This window comes from Branchiostoma floridae, chromosome 10 (assembly GCF_000003815.2).
Source record: "Branchiostoma floridae strain S238N-H82 chromosome 10, Bfl_VNyyK, whole genome shotgun sequence".
Classification (NCBI taxonomy): Eukaryota; Metazoa; Chordata; class Leptocardii; order Amphioxiformes; family Branchiostomatidae; genus Branchiostoma; species Branchiostoma floridae.
This window is the reverse complement of record NC_049988.1, coordinates 2,896,281-2,917,980: the sequence shown is the minus strand read 5'-3', so window position 1 is coordinate 2,917,980 and position 21,700 is coordinate 2,896,281. Positions and strand designations below refer to the sequence as shown.

Here is a 21,700-nt window from a genome sequence, read left to right as displayed (position 1 = left end):
TCAAAAGCGTCGCCTTGCGTCGAAAAGTAAAACAACAGACGTATTTGTGTGGCGTTTTCCCGCGCTTTCTGTCATTGCTTTTGTAGCAGTTATTGTTTCAAATAGTTTTTGAAAATTACGGTCTTTGATTTCTTATCAGAGTAAATTAAAAGCCGTTAACGTTAATTGTTTTTACTCTAACGTTTTACTCTCTAGAAGTTTGCAGCGTTACGGTGTTGGTTTCTGCAATACGTTCAACTATCGCACAGGGGCGCTGATGACACGTTGCGAAACCCATGTGCAAAAAATAACGCAGAAACACAAGTTCATAGCATTTATGTTCCTTTAAAGTAGTGTATGAGCGTTGGATGTGAATTCAGGTTAGGTGTTGACAGAATATGGCCTTTAAAACTACTACTCTACTCTACTCTATATTTCGTAATATTCCAAATTCGGTCCAGTGTTGGTCCAGTGTCATTTAAAATGTTAGGGACAAACCAATAAGTATCATAGGGATAAATGTATAGAAAAGGTTTACCCAAATTGCAATTTAAACAACAATTTTGTTATATTGTGAAGATTCATATCATAAAATACTATATTAGCATGTGTCTATCATAAAATACTTTATTTAATCTACTAGTGTTGTTATTTTAAAATATTCATATAATTTTACCCCCGTTACCTTATTGGTGCGTCCCGAAAGAGAAATCACAGAGAATCCAACATGGCTGCCGACTGTAGCCAGAGTTTGGGTTTCTCACTTCTTCTTACGATTTTCCTCCTTCCTTCGGCCTTTTCTTGGGACACCAAGGAACTGGAACTCTTCGACTTAGTGGAGGAAGTCAACCAAAACTTCTATGAAGTCCTAGGACTAGACCAGGTCAGTGTAGAGACCCAGTTTTTGACGAAGTATCGAACATATGTTGTAAGGAAATTCTAATTTTCTTACCGGTGTGTTGCTTGGGTGAATAGTTGAAGAACGCAGACAATTTATTTTCAGTTACAGTATTTCTTTTGTTGCACGTTTATGTTTACAATCAGAAAATGAAGTTTTGAATTTGTTTGGCCTCGCTGTGTAGCAACAACTGATTTGATAGAAGCCCAGATAGTTTTTCACACATTTCTTAGTATCAACGCCACGTCACATGTCTTGAAGATTAAACTGGGCCATAGCAAGTAAGTTTTATGGATGACATATTCTACAGATGAAGAATTCAGTTTGAGAGGGCGTCAAAAACAAGATGCCTGATTTTTAAGATGTGGAGCAGAAAAATTGTAGCAGGAATTGATTTGACATTTGCTATCATAGCCAACAAGTCTTTTATTCCTGGACCTACAGAAAGTGACACTTGTGCTGCACACTTGTAAACACAATCAGCCTACAACTTGTACAAGGCTAGTGTCATTTCTACAACTACACTCGGGCTACCACACAACATTTTCCCATTTTCGGTTTTACCTTGTCATGTTGAGCCAGTTTAAAGCAGGGTTGGACAAGTTTTCTGAAATTCACTTGACCTATCAGGCAAACACACATAAAAATTTACTTGCCTGAACCAATTTTTCACTTGCCCAAAATTCCAATGTCACTTTTATATGCATTTTTACTTCCAGCAATGGAATTCTTATCATTGTCTTTTTTTTTATGTTGACCATTGCTTGATGTCATGACTGTAAAAAGTAACAAGTATATCAAAATTTCCCTCAGTCAATGGAAAAATCTTACTTGCCCGGGCAAATGGGGTAGGTCATGCACTTTCACTTGCCCTTGACAATAGGGCTAGTGGACTTGTCCAACCCTGCTGAAGGCAGGAGACTTGTTTTTTTCTGTGAAGTCAGGCAAAAATGAATGCGACTGCTAATGTCATCTATGAAATTCACTTGCTGTGGCCTGGTGATAGTTGATATGGGGCTTGAAATTCATTTTGGGGATTATGTGCACTGGTGCACCAGCTTGAATTTGAAACATTGGGTGCACCAAAAATGTCAGAAAAAACACAAATACAAAACTTAATTACAAGCTATTCAATTCTTAAACAAGTACCATGAGAGACATTTTTATTATCTTTCTAACACTTAGATAATGTCAAGAATATGGTGTATACTACTAGTATACGTTGATATCTTTCCATACGTAAACCTAAGAAAATATTTGGGTGCACCCACAGAAAAAAATTGGGTGCACATCTTTAATTTTGGGTGAACCTGGGTGCACATGCACCCAGTATTTCAAGCATTGTTAATGTGTCTCTGTGGTCGAGCGGTTTAAGCAACCGTTCTGCTTGGCCATCTGGATCTGTGGGCCTGAGTTCGATCCCTGGGTTGGCTCGGCTCGGACACGTTATAAGGGATTGCATTCGTCTTTCAGAAGGAACATAAAATATGAGGCCCCATGTTTGAGACTTGAGACGAGAAGGTGCCTCGAGCACGTAGAACAGCCTCATTACTCAGATCAAGGACGTTGCTCAGATTGGGTACCTACTGGTGGCAATAATACACACGTGGTGAATTTAGTATTCATGTAAATGTAAACATTTTGTTCAGTTTTTAAAAAGTGTCATGGAAAATTCTGAATACTCTTCCTGCTTTCTTTTGCTTGGGGACTTAAAAATTTCTTGCCAAAACATGGTAATCAGAGATGGCAGTCTTCAGACCCTTATTGCTTTGCAGTCCATTCAGTCCAACAGACAAAATTGATATGGATCATTTGCGGGTACATAGAATTTTAACTTGCTTATTGCTTTTACCACAGGGAAACGACCAATAGTAACCATCGTTCCAACTTTCTCTGTTCTCACTTTTCCCACAGTCCGCGTCCATGTCGGACATCCGCAGGTCGTATCGTAAGCTGGCGCTACAGATGCACCCTGACAAGGTCAAGGGTGAGGGGTCAGCCGAGGACGCAGAGGAGCGGTTCAGAAAGGTTAGGAGCTGATTATTTATCTGTATCTATTTCTAACCGCCCTTCGGCGTAACACTCTTAAAACAATGGTCCTTTTCGCTACAAAGAAATCTGTTTTGTGGATTATTCGAGTCCCACTTGTGTTTTAAAATCCTACAAGGCTAACTGCCTCTGTACGATTGACTGTAAAACTAGGTAGAAATGACTATAGACTCTACGCTACTTTGCTCTGTTATTTTCCTCGACCGGTAAGCCGTGAAACATGTGAATATCTGATCATATAATCTGTTCATTTTCCAATAGGTCCAACATCCGATCCACCAAATTTTTTCAATTCCGGTTTTTATGGACCGGTCCAATAAGAAAAAACGGTTTTGTACTGGTACACTGGTACCCACCCCTAGTCTCATATGGTTTAATTCTGAAAGTTGTGAAAAGGTGAAGCTGGTGGAGAAATCTCTTGTACAATGTGTTTTCCAGCTTGTTGCAGTTTCCGAGGTTCTCCGAGATGAGGACATGAGAAAAAAGTGAGTATTTCAAACTCCCCTTTATATGAAACCTTAGTTATAGCAAAGACATTATAGTTTATACATTTTATAGCTCAGTCCATGCAGAAAAAAACGGTTTTGTACCTGTACGATGCCATCTTACCAAATTACATGTAATTGTGTCAACAAGTTGGCATAATGTTTACAGTATTTGGCCCGGAACCCAAAAGTGAAATCTTTTGGATTTAAATCTAGGGCCTAGGAAAAGAATTGTCGTGTTTCCTGTTTCCCTACCTACCCTAGAAAAACCTGTCGACCCTAGACTTTTTGGGGGGGTGGGCATTGGAGTCACATAGCCTCCAGTTAGAATTTTTATTCAGTCTACTTCTTATTGAAGTAGTAAAAACACTACTTGTCCTATCTAATGAAGGATAGATATGCAGTGTCTTCATGCATTTCAGTTTACTTTGTTTAACTGTATTGTAATATGTCCCTATTACAAAAACTAGAGTTTTGGCCACCCTAAAAAAAAATTACAAGTAAAAAAAAAACTATAATAATTCCCACCTACCGACCCTAATTTTTTCAAGACCGAAACAGGAAAGACAACATTTTTTGCCTTGCCGCCGGCAAGGCTTTACGCCAGCTTTCTTCCATGGTTCCATGGACTGACCTGTTAACCCAGCCCTTCCAAAGCCCCTTCCAAAGGCCCTTCTTTCCTTGCCGAGTTTCATGGCTTAGTTAGACAATGGTACATTCCAGGCGAGTATTAAAACGCTCTACTAGACGCATGTTACTGTATGTGGTCCAGCGTAATAAATCTACGCTTTAACTCACCATGTTTATATAAAGATATATCACAAATTGCATCAGAAGGAACTTAGTTTGTAATAAAATATAATGCATATTCATTGTGGGTCAAAAAGTTTTACAAAACCTGTTTAATGTGCCAATAATTCATCTATCATAAATTATGATAATGAGGGGGGAGGGGGGCGACATGTGGAACTCGGGATTTTTAAGCGTAGAATCTAGTCTAACTTACCAAAATAACATAAAATACGTGGCAAGGCACAGCTTTTTTAAAAAGATTTCTTGTTTTCCTAGGCCTAGGCTTTTTTTCTGGACATTAACAAACTTTGTGTTTCTTCTATAGATACGATGAGATTCTGGTTACCGGTTTGCCCGACTGGCGCACGCCGGTGTATTACTACCGGCGCGTGCGGAAGCTGTCGCTGGTAGAGATGTCCGTCTTCCTGTTGGTCATTCTCACCATCGGTCACTACCTGGTTGCCTGGTCCATCTACTTCGAGAGGAGATTTGAACTGGTCAGTCAAATGGTCAAGCAGGGTTTTCGCCAGCTTTTTTTCTGTTCCACTCATTGTTTGGGAGCATGTGTTGTTAAATCTGTCATTTCAAGTTAACAAAGAAACTTTTGGACAAAAACATGCAATTAAGGTCTTCATTCATTCATTCATTTGTTCCTTGAACTTCGTTATTAAATTACTCAAACATAAGGTTTTTGTCACAAAGTACTGTAAATGCAAAAATGTTCGCGGTGGTTTAAAGTTCGCGGTTTTTGCGGTGGCCGCTTCACGGCGAATTTAAAACCACCGCGAACATTTTTCCATGGCAGTAAGAGACTACAGTGCATGGTGCTACCGCGAACTTAAAACCACCGCGAAAAGTTCTTTTCCCGCTGCCGCGAAATTAAATCCCCGCGAACTTAAATGCATTTACAGTAATCTGATTTTGACTATATCCAAGATCAAAGTGAATGTATTATATATATATGCCAAATTTTCTTGATTAAAGTACGTGCACCAAGCAAAATATGCACCCCTGGTTTGGGGCAAGTCTCAGACAAATATGTTGGTACTGAAAAGAAAAGAAATGCACCCTTGTCCACCAATCTATGATGTTTTCTTCTCTTTTCCCCGAGTAGTTTTGCATAAATCAAGGACTTCTATACAATTTCCTTCCTTAGGTGCTAGTGTTCCCTGCAGGCTTCAGAATTGTCTACCGCAAGTTACAGAAATATACTGTATATGCATTTAGTTCGCAGGAATTTACTTTCGCGGTAGTAGGAAAATGGAGTGTTCGTGGTTTTAAGCTTGCAGTAGCGCCATTGACTGCAGTTTCATTCTATAATGGAAAAATGTTCGCGGTGGTTTTGAATTCGTGGTGAAGTGGTCACCACAAAAACCGAGAACATAAATCCGCTGCAAAGATTTCTGCATTTACAGTATTGTATATCATATTTGTCTTGTTCTTTCAGATGGAGATTGCCCCCAAACGGAGGAAGAAGAACAAGAAAGGAAAGAAGGAGGCTGAGACAGAAGACTCCCTCCTTGAGTCCATGCCTGAGGAGATACAGAACAAGCTGAAGAAGCCCGAGTTCCGAGACCTCCTACCCCTGGCGCTGGGGAGGGGGGCATACTGGCTCATTTTTGCTATCCCAGAGACGTACAGGTCCATACAGGAGGCGCGATTAGAGGAACAAAAGAGAAGAGAAGAGGAGGAGAGAATACTGAAGGAAGAAGAGGAAGAACGAAAGAAGCCAAGTAGGTGGACATTTTAGAAATAGGAAAAAAACAGTATGGCAACAATACCTCCATCTTCATGGATTTAATCACTAATCTTTGAATGCTCTTATCCATCAATGTTTGTTTTTTTTTGCTTATCCTTGCTTTTGTTTAACTTTTAGAGCTTTGAAAAAAAGTATTATGATATCTTTGATATGTAAGCTAAATGCTTATACATGTAGTATACTGTATTTAAAAAATCATTAAAAGATGCACCAATGTATATTTATGACACACACTCTCACACAACCACACACACACACACACACAGCTACATACACACACAATCATACACACACAATCACACACACACATACTCTCACCTCTCAAATAAACGTACCGGTACGTTTATTTTTTTCCGCCTCAAAATCCACCCGGTACGTCCTTATTTTAGACGGTACGTTTATTTTTTTTTTCAAATTGGGGCTTTCTTTACTAACCAGGGACCCCAAAAATATTGAAAGTTTGGTATTTTCTGCCCATATTTCCGCTGTATTTTTGCTTTATATAATAATATTCACTATTTTTCGGACGAGGCATCGCGGATAATTTTCCCTGCCGCTAGCGCTATGACCCAAACATAACTAGGGATGCGTACCGGTACGCAGGACCAGTTCTGGACTTGCAAAAACGTTTCGGTTCAGGTCCAAAAATACCGGAACACAAGTGATTCGGCACTGGACTCGTAAAAAATATATCCTTTTCGTTTTAGACCATCTTTAACCTTCCAAAAATCTTGAAATGTTGCGCTGAACAAAGACGAAAACATCGAGGTCACATGCTACACACACAGTCGCTTACTTCCGTAAATTCTCTATCAAAACACAGAAACTAACCACCAACCAAACAAATTAAAAAGTTACCAATACTTTTCCACTATTTTTCACCCGTAGTCAACTTGTTTTAATGTTCCAGCAACGAAAAAATCATTCCAAAACAAAGCATAGCGTTCAATCGGCTCGAAAAGATCCGCCATGTTGGATTCATCAACTCACGCCGAATCTCGCGGTAATGCGCGAGAGAATCATATATTTTCTGCAGTACCGGTATTTCTCGATAGGGGGCAGTGTCTATGACCTTGGTTTCTGCAACATTGAAAATAGCACAAGTGGTGAATAAGGTATTCTAAGTTGGAATGTTTCTTCAAAATGTTATTTTGTAACAATGATTATAAAATAAACTTCTTTTTTTATTTCTTCACTTTTTATTTTCATTCATTTTTTTACTTTTATTTTAATCTTTGTTGATGGTGTGACACTCAGATAAAGAAAATATGTGCAATAACATAGGATTTATTCTGTTCATTATTTATACAATTAACTGATATGGTAATAAAAAAAATAAAAAATAACTGATATGGTACTGAGGCATAAATAAATAAAAAGAGCCTACCTGCTTATCATCTTCTCTTGGACTGAAGTAGCATGGGCACAGTTTACATGTCAATTTGGTATTTTTCCGGGGGGTACTTTTATTCCAGGGGGTACTTTTATTAGATTTTGAAGATTTGTCCGGGGGGTACTTCTATTCCAGGGGGTACTTCTATTTGAGAGGTGAGAGTACACACTCACACGCACACACACATGCAGACAAAACACACACACACATGCACACACACACATACATCGGACAGACACATACATACACACACACAGACACACAGTCATAGGGACAGACACACGCACATAAACAAGAAATAGATTTTTTGTAATTTTGTATACCATCATTCTCATTGAACAACATGAAATCTCCTGTGTTGACAGAGGAGCCCAAAGTGCGCCGGCGGCCCAAACCGGAAATCCCTCAGTACGACATGTCCGGGGGGAATACGGAGATCCTCTGGGACAGCGCGCCCACCATCAGCATCGACTCTATCGAGGCAGATCTGGACTCTTACCTCGATGATGAGCCTGTTGTCAAGAAAAAGGTGAGAGTACTCACTAGCACGAGAGCCCCCTAGCAAAGCTTGTAATAACTGCACTACAGAAACTCAGAATCTATCAAGGCTGATCTTGACTCGTATCTTGATCATGAGCCTGTTGTCAAGAAAAAGGTGAGAATACTCACTAGCAAGAGCGCACCCTAGCAAAACTTGTAATAACTGCACTACAGAAACTCCGACTCTATCGAGGCCGATCTCGACTCGTACCTCGACGATGAGCCTGTTATCAAGAAAAAGGTAGAGTTAGAGGTCAATTATCAAACTTGAGCTTTGTTTTCTGGACTTCTACCCACCTATCAAATATCATTAGAATCTATTCACAGCTTCTTGAGTTATGCAGGTGACACATGTACACACAGAGACACAAACACACACACAATACAGGAAACATAACCTTGTTGGTGAAGGTAAAAAGGCAATCAGATGTCAAGACAACCTTAGGAATGAACGCCCTCTAGCAAAGCAAATCAAAACTGCACTGCAGAAACTCAGACATGCCATTTTTGGCAACACCTTGATGGTGGAGCTTACAAGTGCTACAAGATGTGCTAATGACACCAACACTTATGTCCTGTACAGAATGTAGAATGGACGGAGGATGAGCTGTCGCAGTTGGCGAAGAGCATGGCGAAGTTTCCCGGGGGAACCGCCGGTCGCTGGGAGAAGATCGCCGCAGAGGTCGGCAGGCCTGTGTCGGAGGTCACCACCCAGGCCGCCAAGGTCAAGTCCAATAAGTTCACAGTGGTACAAGGGAAGCCAGCTCCTGGTAAGTGGCTTTACTACTCATATATTATAAAGTAGAATGGATAAGTTTTTACTTTTATACATTTCCATTGATAATAGACCATTGCAAAAGATGTTTGTTAGGCCTTGTTCATTTGTTGGTGCAAATGACATCCTCTGTGAATCCCAAAACTGATGTGAGCAGGAAGGTGGAACAAATGACTGAACCCAAAGTATAGTATGTCAACAGTAGATTTTTTTATTTGTTCTTTCACATCTTCTTCTTTGAGATTAGAATTGACTTTGGCATTCTACAACATACTGCATAGAAACAGCACAACAATATCTACATGACAAAATCTGAGCAAAAATTACAGAATTGTCATCTTCATAAGAAGTAGAGTTGTCCCACCACTTACATGTACTAAAAGAACACATTTTCTTAAAAAGACTGTTAACTGTAAATTCAGAAACTTTTGTGGTGGCTTTCTGTTTGCAGTTTTCATGGTGACCACTTCACCACAAACTCAAAAACACTGCCAAGCTTTTAGGTATGTCTCCTGCCCGCCTACCCCATTTCAGCATTACATGGGAAGTTTTTAGTGCTTTTTTTTTACCTATCAAGAGGGTAGATTTGGTTTGATCAGTGACAGTTGCCAGCGCTGCCAAAAGTTCTGTCTACCTGTAGTAGGTGGTTTCTGACTAGTGCCTGTCAGTGAGTTTTCATTACTCTACAGTATGGGACTATACTGCTACTGTGAACACAAAACCATTGCAAACAAATTCCATTTTCTCAATACCGTGAAATTAAATCCCTGCAAACTCAAATGCATTTACAGCAAATTGTACAATGTTCCTTTTTTCCAGGTTCTGTTCCAAACGCGACAAAAATAAACCAGAAGGGGAAGGGCATTTCTGATGATATTATCTCAACAAGAGACACGGACGAAACAGACGACATCAACGCATTTCTATCGGGCGACGGCTTGAGTCAGGGTCGGGGTCGCAAGTCCAAGAAGATTGACAGCGACGTCGCGAAAACGGACGGCAAGAAGAAATCCAAGAGCGATAAAAACGTGGATAGAACTGCTCTGATTCCCGGCGCGCCAAAAGTGAAAGTACAGAACGGCAGGGAAGAAAGAGTCGCAGCGGAAAACAAAAGTGTCAGTGATGCCAAGTCTATACTAGGTAAGTGTCAGACTTTAAAACTAGGATAGCCCTTGCACTGGAAGCAAGCAACAGACTGGACAAAATCTAGAATTCTGACATTCCTAATTAACTGAAAATCCAGGTTTTCCTTACCTTAGTTGAACCAAAATTGCTCTACGGTGAGGTGGTTTATGTTTGTAGTTTTTGCTGCGACCGCTTCACCATGAACTTGGAACCAACGCTAACATTTTTTATTCTGTGTTCTCCCTGCCTACCCCCTTGTCTAATCGCTACATGTACGCACTTTACATTGTACAGTGATACTGTTACATTGAAGATGCATAAATATTTAGAAAACATAAAGCACATATTGAACACCCCACCACAGATGCCAGCGCACACATGGACAGCGGAGCATGGTCACAGAAACAGCAGAAACAGCTGGAGACAGCAATAGCACAGCACCCCAAGGGGACAGCAGAGAGATGGGAGAAAATTGCTGAGATGGTGCCTGGCAAGGGAAAGGTTCGTTGTGGATACTTTTTAATGATTATAGAAAAGAACAAAATGTAGCAATATTAAAGTGCTTATGTCACCAAAGAGACAAAAATACAACAGTTCCTGACAAAAAAAACATCATGAGTATTCTTTTAAAGAACATAGACTTTTGTACAAAATATACACCCTTCTGATGGTATTGAATATTGAATCTTACCAAATTTAATCATACATGTACATGTATATGTAATTCCAGTTTTGATTCCTACCGCCAGGAAATCATGTTGATTTCCAGCCATTTTAAGGAACGTTGTTCCAAGTCCTTAAATGTTCTTTAGAAAAGCAAAAACAATGCATAATCATCTGATGCTGTACTGATTCTTTTCTGGCATTGTACTGCTACTTCACTCTACCTTTCCACTACTGTACTCTTACTGTACTCATAATGTACTGTTATGGTACTGATACTCATTTATTCTATTTTATTTTATTTAGCCAGGTATTCACACTCGGGGCAAAAGCCCTGTTCTCTTACTAGTACTGTAAAGATTCTGTCCCGGCATTTAATGTACTTTTCTACTAGTGTACTGTTACTGTACTGATACTGTAGTGTTATGGTACTTACACTGTTCTCTTACTGGTACTGTCTAGATTCTGTTCTGGCATTGTACTGTGACTGTACTGTACTACTGCATTTATGTTATGGTACTAGGGCTCGAAATACTGGGTGCATGTGCATCCAGGTGCACCCAAATATTTTCATAGGTTTATGTATGGAAAGATATCAAGTATGCTTGTATACATGATATTCTTGAAATCTAAGTGTTAGAAAGATAATAAAAATGTCTGTCATGTTACTTGTATAAGAATTTGATAGCTTGTAACTAAGTTTTGTTATTAGGTTTTCTTGACATTCTACTTAAATTTAAGTGGTGCACCCCAAAATTTTTTGGTGCACCCAATTTTTTAAGCTGGGTGCACCAGTGCGCCTAATCCCAAAAATGAATTTCGAGCCCTGGGTACTCATCATCTGAACTGTCCTATTGTACTAAGAAATACTATAGAATATTCTGATACTGTTCTATTGTCCTTGTACTACATACTAAAAGTCTTGTAGTTATTAACTTTCCATGAGCTGTTGTTTTCTTGTTCTCTTCTTAGCAATCTTAGCATTCTGTACGTTTATTTGTGACTTGATCTAACTGTCCCAAAACATCTCTCCCATTCCTGCAGGAAGACTGTATGCTGAGATACAAGGAGTTGGTGGAGAGAGTGAGGAAGAAGAAACAGACAGCAGAGAAAGACACAGCAGACAGCTAACCCCTGGATAGAAGGAGTTGCATATAATAATCGTTACTGTTCTCATAGTAAACTGTTTCTCACAAAGAAGGAAAATAGTATTAGTGTTAGTGAAGAAACCATAATGTTAGGTGCATCAAATTTGGTTCGTAAGGACAATATTTTTTTCTTTTAATAAAAGTTAGGTGGATTGAATAACATTGTTTTTTTGTATGTAAAACTGTAGATAGTTTGTAGGTTATTCACAATGTGGTACTTATCATAACAGTAATATTAATGTCTCTAAGAAATATCTATGCTGCAGTTGTGTCTAAAAATGTGCCAGAGGAAAATGCATTGCTCCTGTACATGTATAGTTGTTATAGTCATGTCTACAAGCAAGATTGTACAATGTTAGATCATGTACATTTATAAGGCCATGTTGATTTGATTATATAGATTACATCCAAATGTAGATAACTTTCATATGCTTCCAAGGAAATGTTTTTTGGTGTCCTTTCTTTACACAACTTGGCGTAACTAAAAGTCTAAATGGTAAAGAAATGCTCTTGAGTTGTGTACTGTTTCAAAAATTAGACTACACGTACCTTGGGAAGTTTTTTTTTCTGAAAATGTGTAAAAAGCCAAACCAGAGATGTTGTAGCACATATTGTACTTCCAACAGATACCTGTAGTAAACAGTTGTTAAGAAAGAATATCTTGTGACGCTGAAGAAGAGTGATGGATGTCAGTTAAAACTTCCGGAAGTAAATCTCCGTTTTTTATCCAGTTGTACAGATTGAACTGTATTTGAATAGAAAGAAAGCCTTTTCATGTACAAAGATACGTGATATTTTTGCAGGTAGATCTATACCAGACAGTAGCAATGACGAATTATAATTGAAATCTTGGCAATTTCTGATAAGTTTTAGAAGCTGAGAATACACATGTATTGCAGTAGTATTTATTGTTACCAACAGGAGTTTACCATTATGCAGTTTTTGATGACAGTTTATTGTTGCTGTACTGATACATGTTTAACAATGTTGCCAATGTTTTTAAGAACCTTTTATTTATACATTTTTTTTCCAAACTTTCATTGTTTATGTCATATTGTGGTCATTTTTGTGTAACATGAAATATCATAATTGCAAGCCCAGTCCAAGGTAGCGGTACATTTTCTGGGCAAAAAATGGGGTTCATTCTCTGGCAATTTTGAAATTTAACTGTTGTCTAATTTTGTGGAAGGTTGTTGACAATGTGACGCTTTCTAAAAACATCACTTTTTGGAAGTGTGGTTTGGAGTAGAACAACACTTAAAATTTCAATTCAAAGCATGTCCGCCATCTTGGAATATCTGAAACACCTGTACATTTGAGAGTGTGCAGAAAAGACCATAGGGACAGAAATATGCAAAAAGAAAACTGCAGAACTTTTCTATACAAACTTTCTTTAATCTTTGACTGTTACAGGACTGGGTATCGGATTCTTGTGAGCCAAAAGCTGAACATAGAAGTCAAGGGAAATGTTTCAGTGATATACACTACAGAAGTTGCCTCAAAGATATTAGTGAATAAAGGATGTTATTCTTACATTGCTTTGTTGATTTAAAGTTTAATTACACTTCAAGTTTAATAACACTCCAAGTTAAATGGTGACAAGATGGTCTTGTAGTTAGGGTTGATGAGTCAGAATCCAAAGGTTATGGGCTTGAATCCCTGGCAGGCCCTAACATCTTGTATTTGAAAACTTAACACCTATATCATCATTATTCACTGTGTTCTGTATCTGCAGTCTTTGATGAGTCCTGTAGCTGCATTCAGTCTTTCTTACATTGAATAACACCTCATATGTCGTCACTCAAATCAGGTGAAAATTAGTGGTCTGCCTAAATACCGGAATACACAGTAAAACACATGAAGGAGGGTGAAATCTACCGAAATTCAGTATCTTTCTAAGAATAAACATTGCAGATTGCTATATTTTGGCGCAGAATAATCTGTATATGACCCTGGAAGGAAGAAATCGTCAGAAAATACTAAGTACCTGTGACAATGATTTCACCCTCCTTCATGTGTATTTCCAGTATTTAAGTAGACCCCAAATTAGTACTTATATCTTTGGTTGGGGACATGCTCTCAGATGGGTAGGGAACTGAAAGAGTCAAACCTTGAGCACGTAAAAGACCTCACCACACTTATTGAAAAGATCCATCCCAATTTGAGTGGATCAACCCTACACAGGTTACAGTCTAATTTTACGCAGTTTCTAATTGTGTACAAAATTCGGCATGTATCACTTTGACTCTGAGGGGTTTTTCCAACTTCCAGTAGAACTAAATACAGTAAATGGATGTAGCTTCTTCGTCAAATTATCCCTACGATTGTAGTTAGGCCACAGCAAATAAATTTTGTGGTTCATATGTATAGACTCTAAATCTAATGTGAGGCTGCCAAAAAGTACAAAATACACAAGGTGACTAAATAGGGACCATAAACATTGTAACAAGAACTGAAGGGACAAGATATGATACTTGTCTATCATAGTCTTTTATTCCCATATTGATGAAGTGCAGAAAGTGGCAATTGCCTTGTATAACTACAACTACAATAAAGACATTGTTGGAGGGAGCTTCTTTTTTAATATTCAAAATCAGGACTTGTGAAAATTAAAGTACATGTACATATTCAGACTTGTGAAAATCATATTAGGACATGGTACATATTCATAATTTTTTTTCGTACTGATTATAGTAACTGATATATATTTTAGGTAATCTGCAAGTGGCAACTTCAGAGCTACAGTTCATTTACAGTTGCAGGCGTTTTTTTTTTACATGCAGTACTGTTATTGTCCGTTACGGAGCGCTGCTACACATGCCACCATGGCTTGAGCCTCCCGGATTTCCTGGTTCACTGCTTGCTGTCATGGTTAAATCCGAACAGCTTGTCTTTACACACCTTCAGTTAGAGTCTCTGATTCTGATTTACAAACCGAGGAAATGATTTTGGTGATAAGATCATTTTAAGAAGCAAGAGGTTTGTCTGTGTTTTGTTTCAAGCAACCGGTATGGAGAAAAACAATGACGTCACAAAGCGTGACATAACAAGGCTCCGGTCAAGGTGTGAGGCTGAGGTCAAGGTCAACGGAGAGGGGATCGTTCCAAAAGTTCCATGGTTCTACTATCAGTCATCCTAAATCATTTTTGCGCCTGATTTAAACTAAGCACCCTTGATACATCATTTCGTCCAACGAACTATACATAATTTTAATATACAGTATTTTGGAATGATAAAAGGATTTTTAGTTTTAGTTGATTATATAGCCTTATTTTATTATTCCTAAGTTTGTAAACCAGCTGTACGTTCACTCTGTTACTTGATTCCTTGTTTATTTTCACGTCGTATTATCTTTTGACTATGTTATTTAGTGTTCGTTATTTTGTATGTGTGTCCTTATTTTTGTCATGTGTAAGAGGAGAAGACCCAGATAAGCAACTTTGCTTTTTGTCAAATCCTCGTTAAATAAATGTGAATAAAAGAATTAAAAAAAGGATTGATATTTCTAGCTTGTATTTTCATAATTTCTGCCGTAAGATGAAACGGTACGTTAATATTCTGTGTTGTATCATAGCAACACCCTCTTAGCTATTGACATAAAAAAAATTAAAGGAAGTATTTAAAACATTTTTATTACATTTCGCTTTTACTAGAGAGTGTGACATCATTCATAGAAATGTTCATTTTCTCTGAGAGAGTGGAAAAAAATATCTCAAAAGTTCGTGTCTCGTCAGTGACTTGCAAATAGATGGACTATGCAAAGAAGATACAATAGTCTATTCTGGTATCGAAAATTCTTAATTTGAATTGAGTAAAATAAAGAAGAGGGACTCCTGGCCAAAAAAAATAGTACTGTTGTCTGTTGCCCTAGTTTATATCGTAGATGTTGCACATAGAAAAGTACAGAAAACGAAAACGAAAACTTAGCTTAACCATGGGAAAGGAAATCCGTGTCAGACGGTACGGATAGCAACGTGACAGAAAGAAATGTTACGGATACGGCCGAAGATTTTTCTTCAGGGAGTTTCTATTGTCGTTCCTGTCCGCTGTCAATCACTTCTGTAACACTACATTATACGGTGTTCCGTCTTCAAGCCACGGCCTGTGGAAGAAAAGACATCTGACAGAAAACTCACAAGAAACGTGCTTCTATTGTCGTTCATGTCTGCTGTCAATCACTTCTGTAAGACTACATTATACGGTGTTCCGTCTTCAAGAAAAGACTAAGTCATCTGACAGAAAAAACTCACAAGAAACGTGCACGAAAAGTAAGAAATATCTCAATCTTAGGACATATGTTTCCAACGCAGGGCAGGTTTTGAGGACGGGCACACAAACCGCCCCCTCGCTATGTCCAGTTTGCACACTTTTCACCTAATTGTCAAGCTGTAAACTCCCGATTCAGCAAGTAGACGATAATGTCGGGGTTTGAAGGAAAAGGCGTGAAATCCCGCCGAGAGAAACCGTCACGATAGTTAGACTTGGTGTGAAGACTTCACGGGAAACAACCGTGGGAAAAAAACAGAGAGTTTACTTTAGGCTTGTGACATTTGGGGAGAAACACTTCTTTTAAACAAGCTTCCTTGTTTTAAACAACGTTTCGTTTACATTCTCTAGTTTGAAATCATGAGTTACTTCGTTACAATGTGACATTCATGAATCTACAGGAAAAGGGGCCTGACAGATTTCTACCATTCCCGAGAGCAAAAAAACAACAGTCGCACTGCGGCTACACTTTTCCCGTTTTCAATTGGGGCATAAGACTGAGGTCAAAAACAAGGAAAACTACACAAGAGAGACAAGAGGTTTTTTTCCACTGTTTTTCATTTTCATTGGTCAACATTTCAACTTCACATACACTGAGAGAAGAAGGAAGAACCGATGTACGACCGTACCGATGAAAACTCAGGCTGTGTGGCTCCGAGCTTTTAGGCTGATAATCTCCTTGCTCACAGCCTTGGTCCTGCCTGGCTGCCGAACATCGTGACCTGCTAACTTCTTGAGTTGCAAACACTTTGACATTTTAGTTCAGTTGCAAAGTACTATGTAAAATGTTTCTTATGTTCACGTTCGTGCATCCCAGTTTACTTTTTGGGTAAAAAAAGTTAAATGACTACAGGCACTCATTGCACAAGCAAAAATATTAAACGATGGAAATCCGGGTTTTGAATCAAAACCGTATTCTACCATTTTATCTCGAAACATTGACTTTTGGGATGCGATTTTTTCTTTACAGTTGAGTCATAATTGGGAGTTGACTGCAGAATTCAACTTCGATGTTTCATTATCGAGTAGGACTCAATTGTCTTCCATTTCTTCATTCCTTTGTTATAAAACTTTGCCCTGGGCATGCAGTACTACGCATGCAGAAACTGGGCAAGTTTTGACGTTCTTGACCTTCCTATTATTCTAAAATCTCGCACAAAATGTTCAGACAGTATTGGATTTGCCAAACAATTCCATATTGCACTTTGTTTTGCTGTTGTTTTTTTTAGTTTGTATGTATGTGTGTGTAAAACATAGTTCTTCTTATCAACTTAAAGCATGTTTTGCTGTATCCAATGTTTGAAACTGATGTTTTGGGCTTCCTTCTTTCTTCCCCTCAGTCTCTACTCTAGAAATGTTTGCAGCAGTTTATTTAGTAAGTTAATGATTGTCTATCTGTTTCACATATTGATTCAAGTTGCTAATACATTGATTACACTTAGAGGATTCAAATTGGAAGACTATGAATAAATATGAACATATAGTTACTAAATACTGAAAATCTAAAGTAGCCTAAATATGTTTGTTTTTGTCCCATACAACAGTACTGTCACGTATTGCTAGAATACTCGGTGGTATTTTGGGGTGTGAGTCGGATAAAAGGCTCGGTTGGGGTTGAATTCTATCTGGGTCAATTGAATAATTCATCAGAACTGGACAACATACACAACACAGAAAACCCCAGAAAGACACGGTGCATGTATTTAGATGGGGGAGCGTTAACGTACGGTCCGACACTTGACGTAAATACGTCGCTTCTTTTTTCTTTTCTTTTTTTTTATCAGAAGGGTGGTCTGTAGCCTGTATGTATAGGTGTATTTCTATATCAATTTCAATTTCATATCAACTTATAGGACAGCGACCGTCCTAGAATCATAGCATAGTTTTCCATTCGCGGTAAAGTACTAAACGTTTCTATCTTGGAGTTGTGTTTCCCCAAGGATGGTTTCCCTCATTTTTTTGTTAGATTTCCGACTGTCTGTTTTCTTTCTTTTTCTGGTACATCTGGCTAATAGTTTGTCCATGGAGATTTTCCTGTAATAGTATAACCATTGAATATGGGAAGTTTTAGGGTATGGTAACAGTTTTTTCAGCTGCCATATTTTGAAGTAGTTTCCACTCAAACTTGTACATATTTGGCACAACGCATCGCAAGAGATGGAACCTTTAAACAGCGTGAATCGTCTGGATAAAACAAAAAGGAAAATGAAACGTTAATGATAGTATACAAAATAATACAAGTAAAATTATACTTGAAAATACTTGAAATACAGTTCTTGCTTACAAATGTAGTCTATATATGCTAAAACGACCCACAGAAAGAATTTTATTTAGATGTAAACACTAGAGTTAACCCTTTGGGAAGAACACAATCAGAATTTTCACGCCAAGGATTCCTTTATATAATGCATTTCCAATACAATAGATTCTCCAGGATTGGGATTTCTTTTTATATTTAGTATATATCAAAAAAGGGAAATTTCTATTGCGTTGCGTTGAGGTCTTGGGAAAGAAAGCACAGTAGGAATTGTTCGAAATTGCACTTTTGGGCCAAATAAAACATATGAGATTTTTAAATCTTGATCGATGAGGGCCAAATAGTTAAATACAATCTCTGTAATTAGGTCTTGGAGTATTTAAGATACACTACTTAAATCTTTGATTTTTTAGTAATGACTTGAATGCAGTCGCAACTCATGTCTTCATAAAAAGGGTACAAAGTGCACAAACTTGACAAAGAAAACTGTGACAGTGAGACCAATGAGGTTTTTTTTCAACCTCCTAGGTGAGACTCATAAAATTTAACAAAATTCAAAAATCTGTCATTTGGTGCATAAACCATTACTAAATATTAAAGGGGCGCTATATTGGGGGAATTAGAATTCTCCAAACTAATCATAAAATTTACTAAAATTCAAAAATCTGTCATTCGGTGCATAAACCATTACTAAATATTAAAGGGGCCCTATATTGGGGGTGTAAATATCGTAATTGCAAATGACAACTCTTTATTTTTTCCTATCATTTCTACACCCTCTAAAATTTATGAGACATCGCTTTTGTAAACCGACCTTGTTACCAAGGCCTTATTTCCACAACTTGTAGATCTATGGTCAAAAATCATCCGTTGTTGTTGTTGTTGTTTCTTCCGGAGAAAACATTTCCCGTGAGTAAACATATCCCATGGGTCCTCACCACAGCTGTGCGCCGCACACAGAATCGACCTCAGATGACCCCGCACAGAAAAAAAAAAACACAACCCCAAACATAATCCAACTAAAAACCTGTTTTTGTTAAGTTCTTTCATACAAACCATGACAAAACCACGATAAGCACAAATTGAATGTATGGCTACCAAATATTTGTACACAATAATAGAAATGACAAAATGTGTGTGACTTGATGTTGTGGCTGTTTTCAATGTTTTTTATTTACGTTCCTATTTACTTTCTGTAGATTCAACCCTCACCCTACATTTTTTAACCAAAGGAGTTGTCATTCTTACCAAGGAGGTTTTTGACATTTTAGTTCTGATGTTAACAACTTTATGACGGTACAGAAATTTCATGTATTGTTTTCGTGAAGTGTCTTTTGGGTATTTCTGTGTATGTAACTACTCATACTTGTAAAAGTACAATACTATTTACCGGAATTGTATTTTTTCGGACAATATCGCTTATGAAATACGCTTTGTGGTATAAACGGACCACGTATGAGAGTTTTCATATTGTTATAAGTTATAACGCTATTTTCAAACAGCATATAGATCTATCTATCTATCTTAGGATTTTCCCTCATTCAAATTATAGGTCTATAACTTAAATAAAGGGCAAAATCATTTTATCATTAGATTAGTTGGCGTTTGTACAGTATTTAAATTGCTCGTGTATTTCTCAAATTCCAAAAACATCAGAAAAACTTGCTGTCAAACAAAAACGATCTTAGCTTGGCTTCAAGACCGCAGCCGGCGATGGCGAAAAAAATATGCAGCGGAAAAACGACATACACACACTAGCTCGCGAAATTCGGAAGAAATAAAGTCATTTTTGATCGTAGGAAATACATGTCCACTTGTGAGTATACTTCTAGTGTACCATGATTCCATTTCTCGACATTATTTGCGTTAGTAAGGGCATTAAAACGCAATTTTAGGAGGTATAATCAGCCATAGGTTGTGCGGCGAAAATCGTTCAGCTGTGTTCTTGGGGTGCAAACATCGTGATACGTATATCACTCACTCCGAATGTTGTGCCCGTTTTAGGCTTCTCGAGGCTTATTTGGTATAGCATAGCTTCGGTTTACTGAAAACTGTACAATACACTTTATTACGTTCTCTTTTTTCATGCACATTGTACCGATGCAGAGAAGATATTATCTTTAAATCTGAGGTCTGAAATTATGTGAATGCGACTCCACGGTATCATGGTTTCAACACAGCTACAGCCTACCCATATTTAAAGTGTGTTATTCTGGCTTATAATAAAATCATAGATTCGTTCTATATGTTCCAAAAACACTCTTATAACGTCCATTTAAAGCTTACGGACAATACATACAGTGGTCACCAGCGATTTATCAAAATAATCTATTTTACTGAGTAAGTGTCAGAAGCGATTCACAGCGCGCTGTTTTCGACGGGTTGGCGGAAATAATAGATATGGCCGGGTGTTCTCAAGGGAGTGAAAAAACTAGGTCATGTAAAAATCACTTCGGATTTTTGACCATAGAAATGCACATATTTTTGTAAGAAAAAATTACTAATTTTCCGCTAGAATCTCTGATAGTTCTTCCAAACATGGCGCATACATATACAGAACTATTGCTTTGACTGAGTACGAAATCATACAGTCAAACAAACGAAACTTCTTCAAAACGTATATTGCTTTGCGTTTGATTCCACAAATTCAACAATCCAGAACGGGTATAGGTTTTCCACTAAATCCATACTACAGACAAATAGCACTGTACGTTGCCTATAGGCAATGCAATGTTTTGGATGGTCTGGGATAACAACAGTGGATTTAGACCGACTGGAAACGATAAACAATCAGTGGCAAACGTTACTGCTAAATTCTACTGTCATTTTTTTAAATCAGTGTGGCAGCAAAAATGTTTGTCTTTCAAGCCAGAAAAGAACCTAGTTGTGACAATGCACAATTTTAACATGTTGTATGTGGTCTGGTTCAATATTTGACTGAAAGATTTTCTCTCTACTTGACCAAAATCAACTGAAAATTGTCTACACACACACAGCTGTACTAGTGCTCACAAAACATTTACATAGTACCACATTTCTTTGAGTTTGACTCTCTAAATTCTTTCATTTTTCCAAGATAGGAGCGAGTAAATTCTTAGTTAAACACAAGAAAACCATGCTGATGTTAAAACAGATTAGCACTATATAGAAGATTTAGTTCTTGGATAATCCAAGATTAAAACATCACTGGCTGGATCTACTGTGGGTATTGTGAGCTAAAGCATGAATAGCAGTATGCAAAACAGGGTATTCAGGAAAAGGGAGTGTGTTATGTCTAATTCATCAGACTTTGACAGGGGAACAATTGCTACTGTCATTTCAGCTCTAGGTTTTTCTGGACTCCTTTTCTACAGGGTTTCTCAGCGAGAACATCTTGAGACCAAGGAGGTTATATCAGTTGGGACTGAACTACTCAAGGAGGTTATATGATCAATAATAATAATAATAATCATCTGGTGTATTTTGCCAGCCAGTAGGTACCCAGTATGAGTAATGAGGCTGTTTAACGTGGTCGAGGCACCTCCTCGAGCACGGGACCCCCGTTTTACGTCCCTCCCGGAAGACGATTTCG

At 38.0% G+C, this 21,700-nt stretch overlaps 1 protein-coding gene across 1 annotated transcript; it reads left to right on the top strand.

The window, feature by feature from the left end:
* Positions 1–675: 675 nt before the first annotated feature.
* LOC118424436 (dnaJ homolog subfamily C member 1-like) lies at positions 676–13,139 on the top strand. Its single transcript, XM_035833001.1, has 10 exons — positions 676–862; positions 2,792–2,905; positions 3,365–3,411; positions 4,529–4,700; positions 5,651–5,936; positions 7,721–7,884; positions 8,479–8,665; positions 9,490–9,810; positions 10,160–10,296; positions 11,503–13,139. The coding sequence occupies exons 1-10, from the start codon at positions 707–709 to the stop codon at positions 11,587–11,589; spliced, it is 1,671 nt and encodes a 556-aa protein (XP_035688894.1). The 5' UTR covers positions 676–706; the 3' UTR covers positions 11,590–13,139.
* The last annotated feature ends 8,561 nt before the right edge of the window (positions 13,140–21,700 follow it).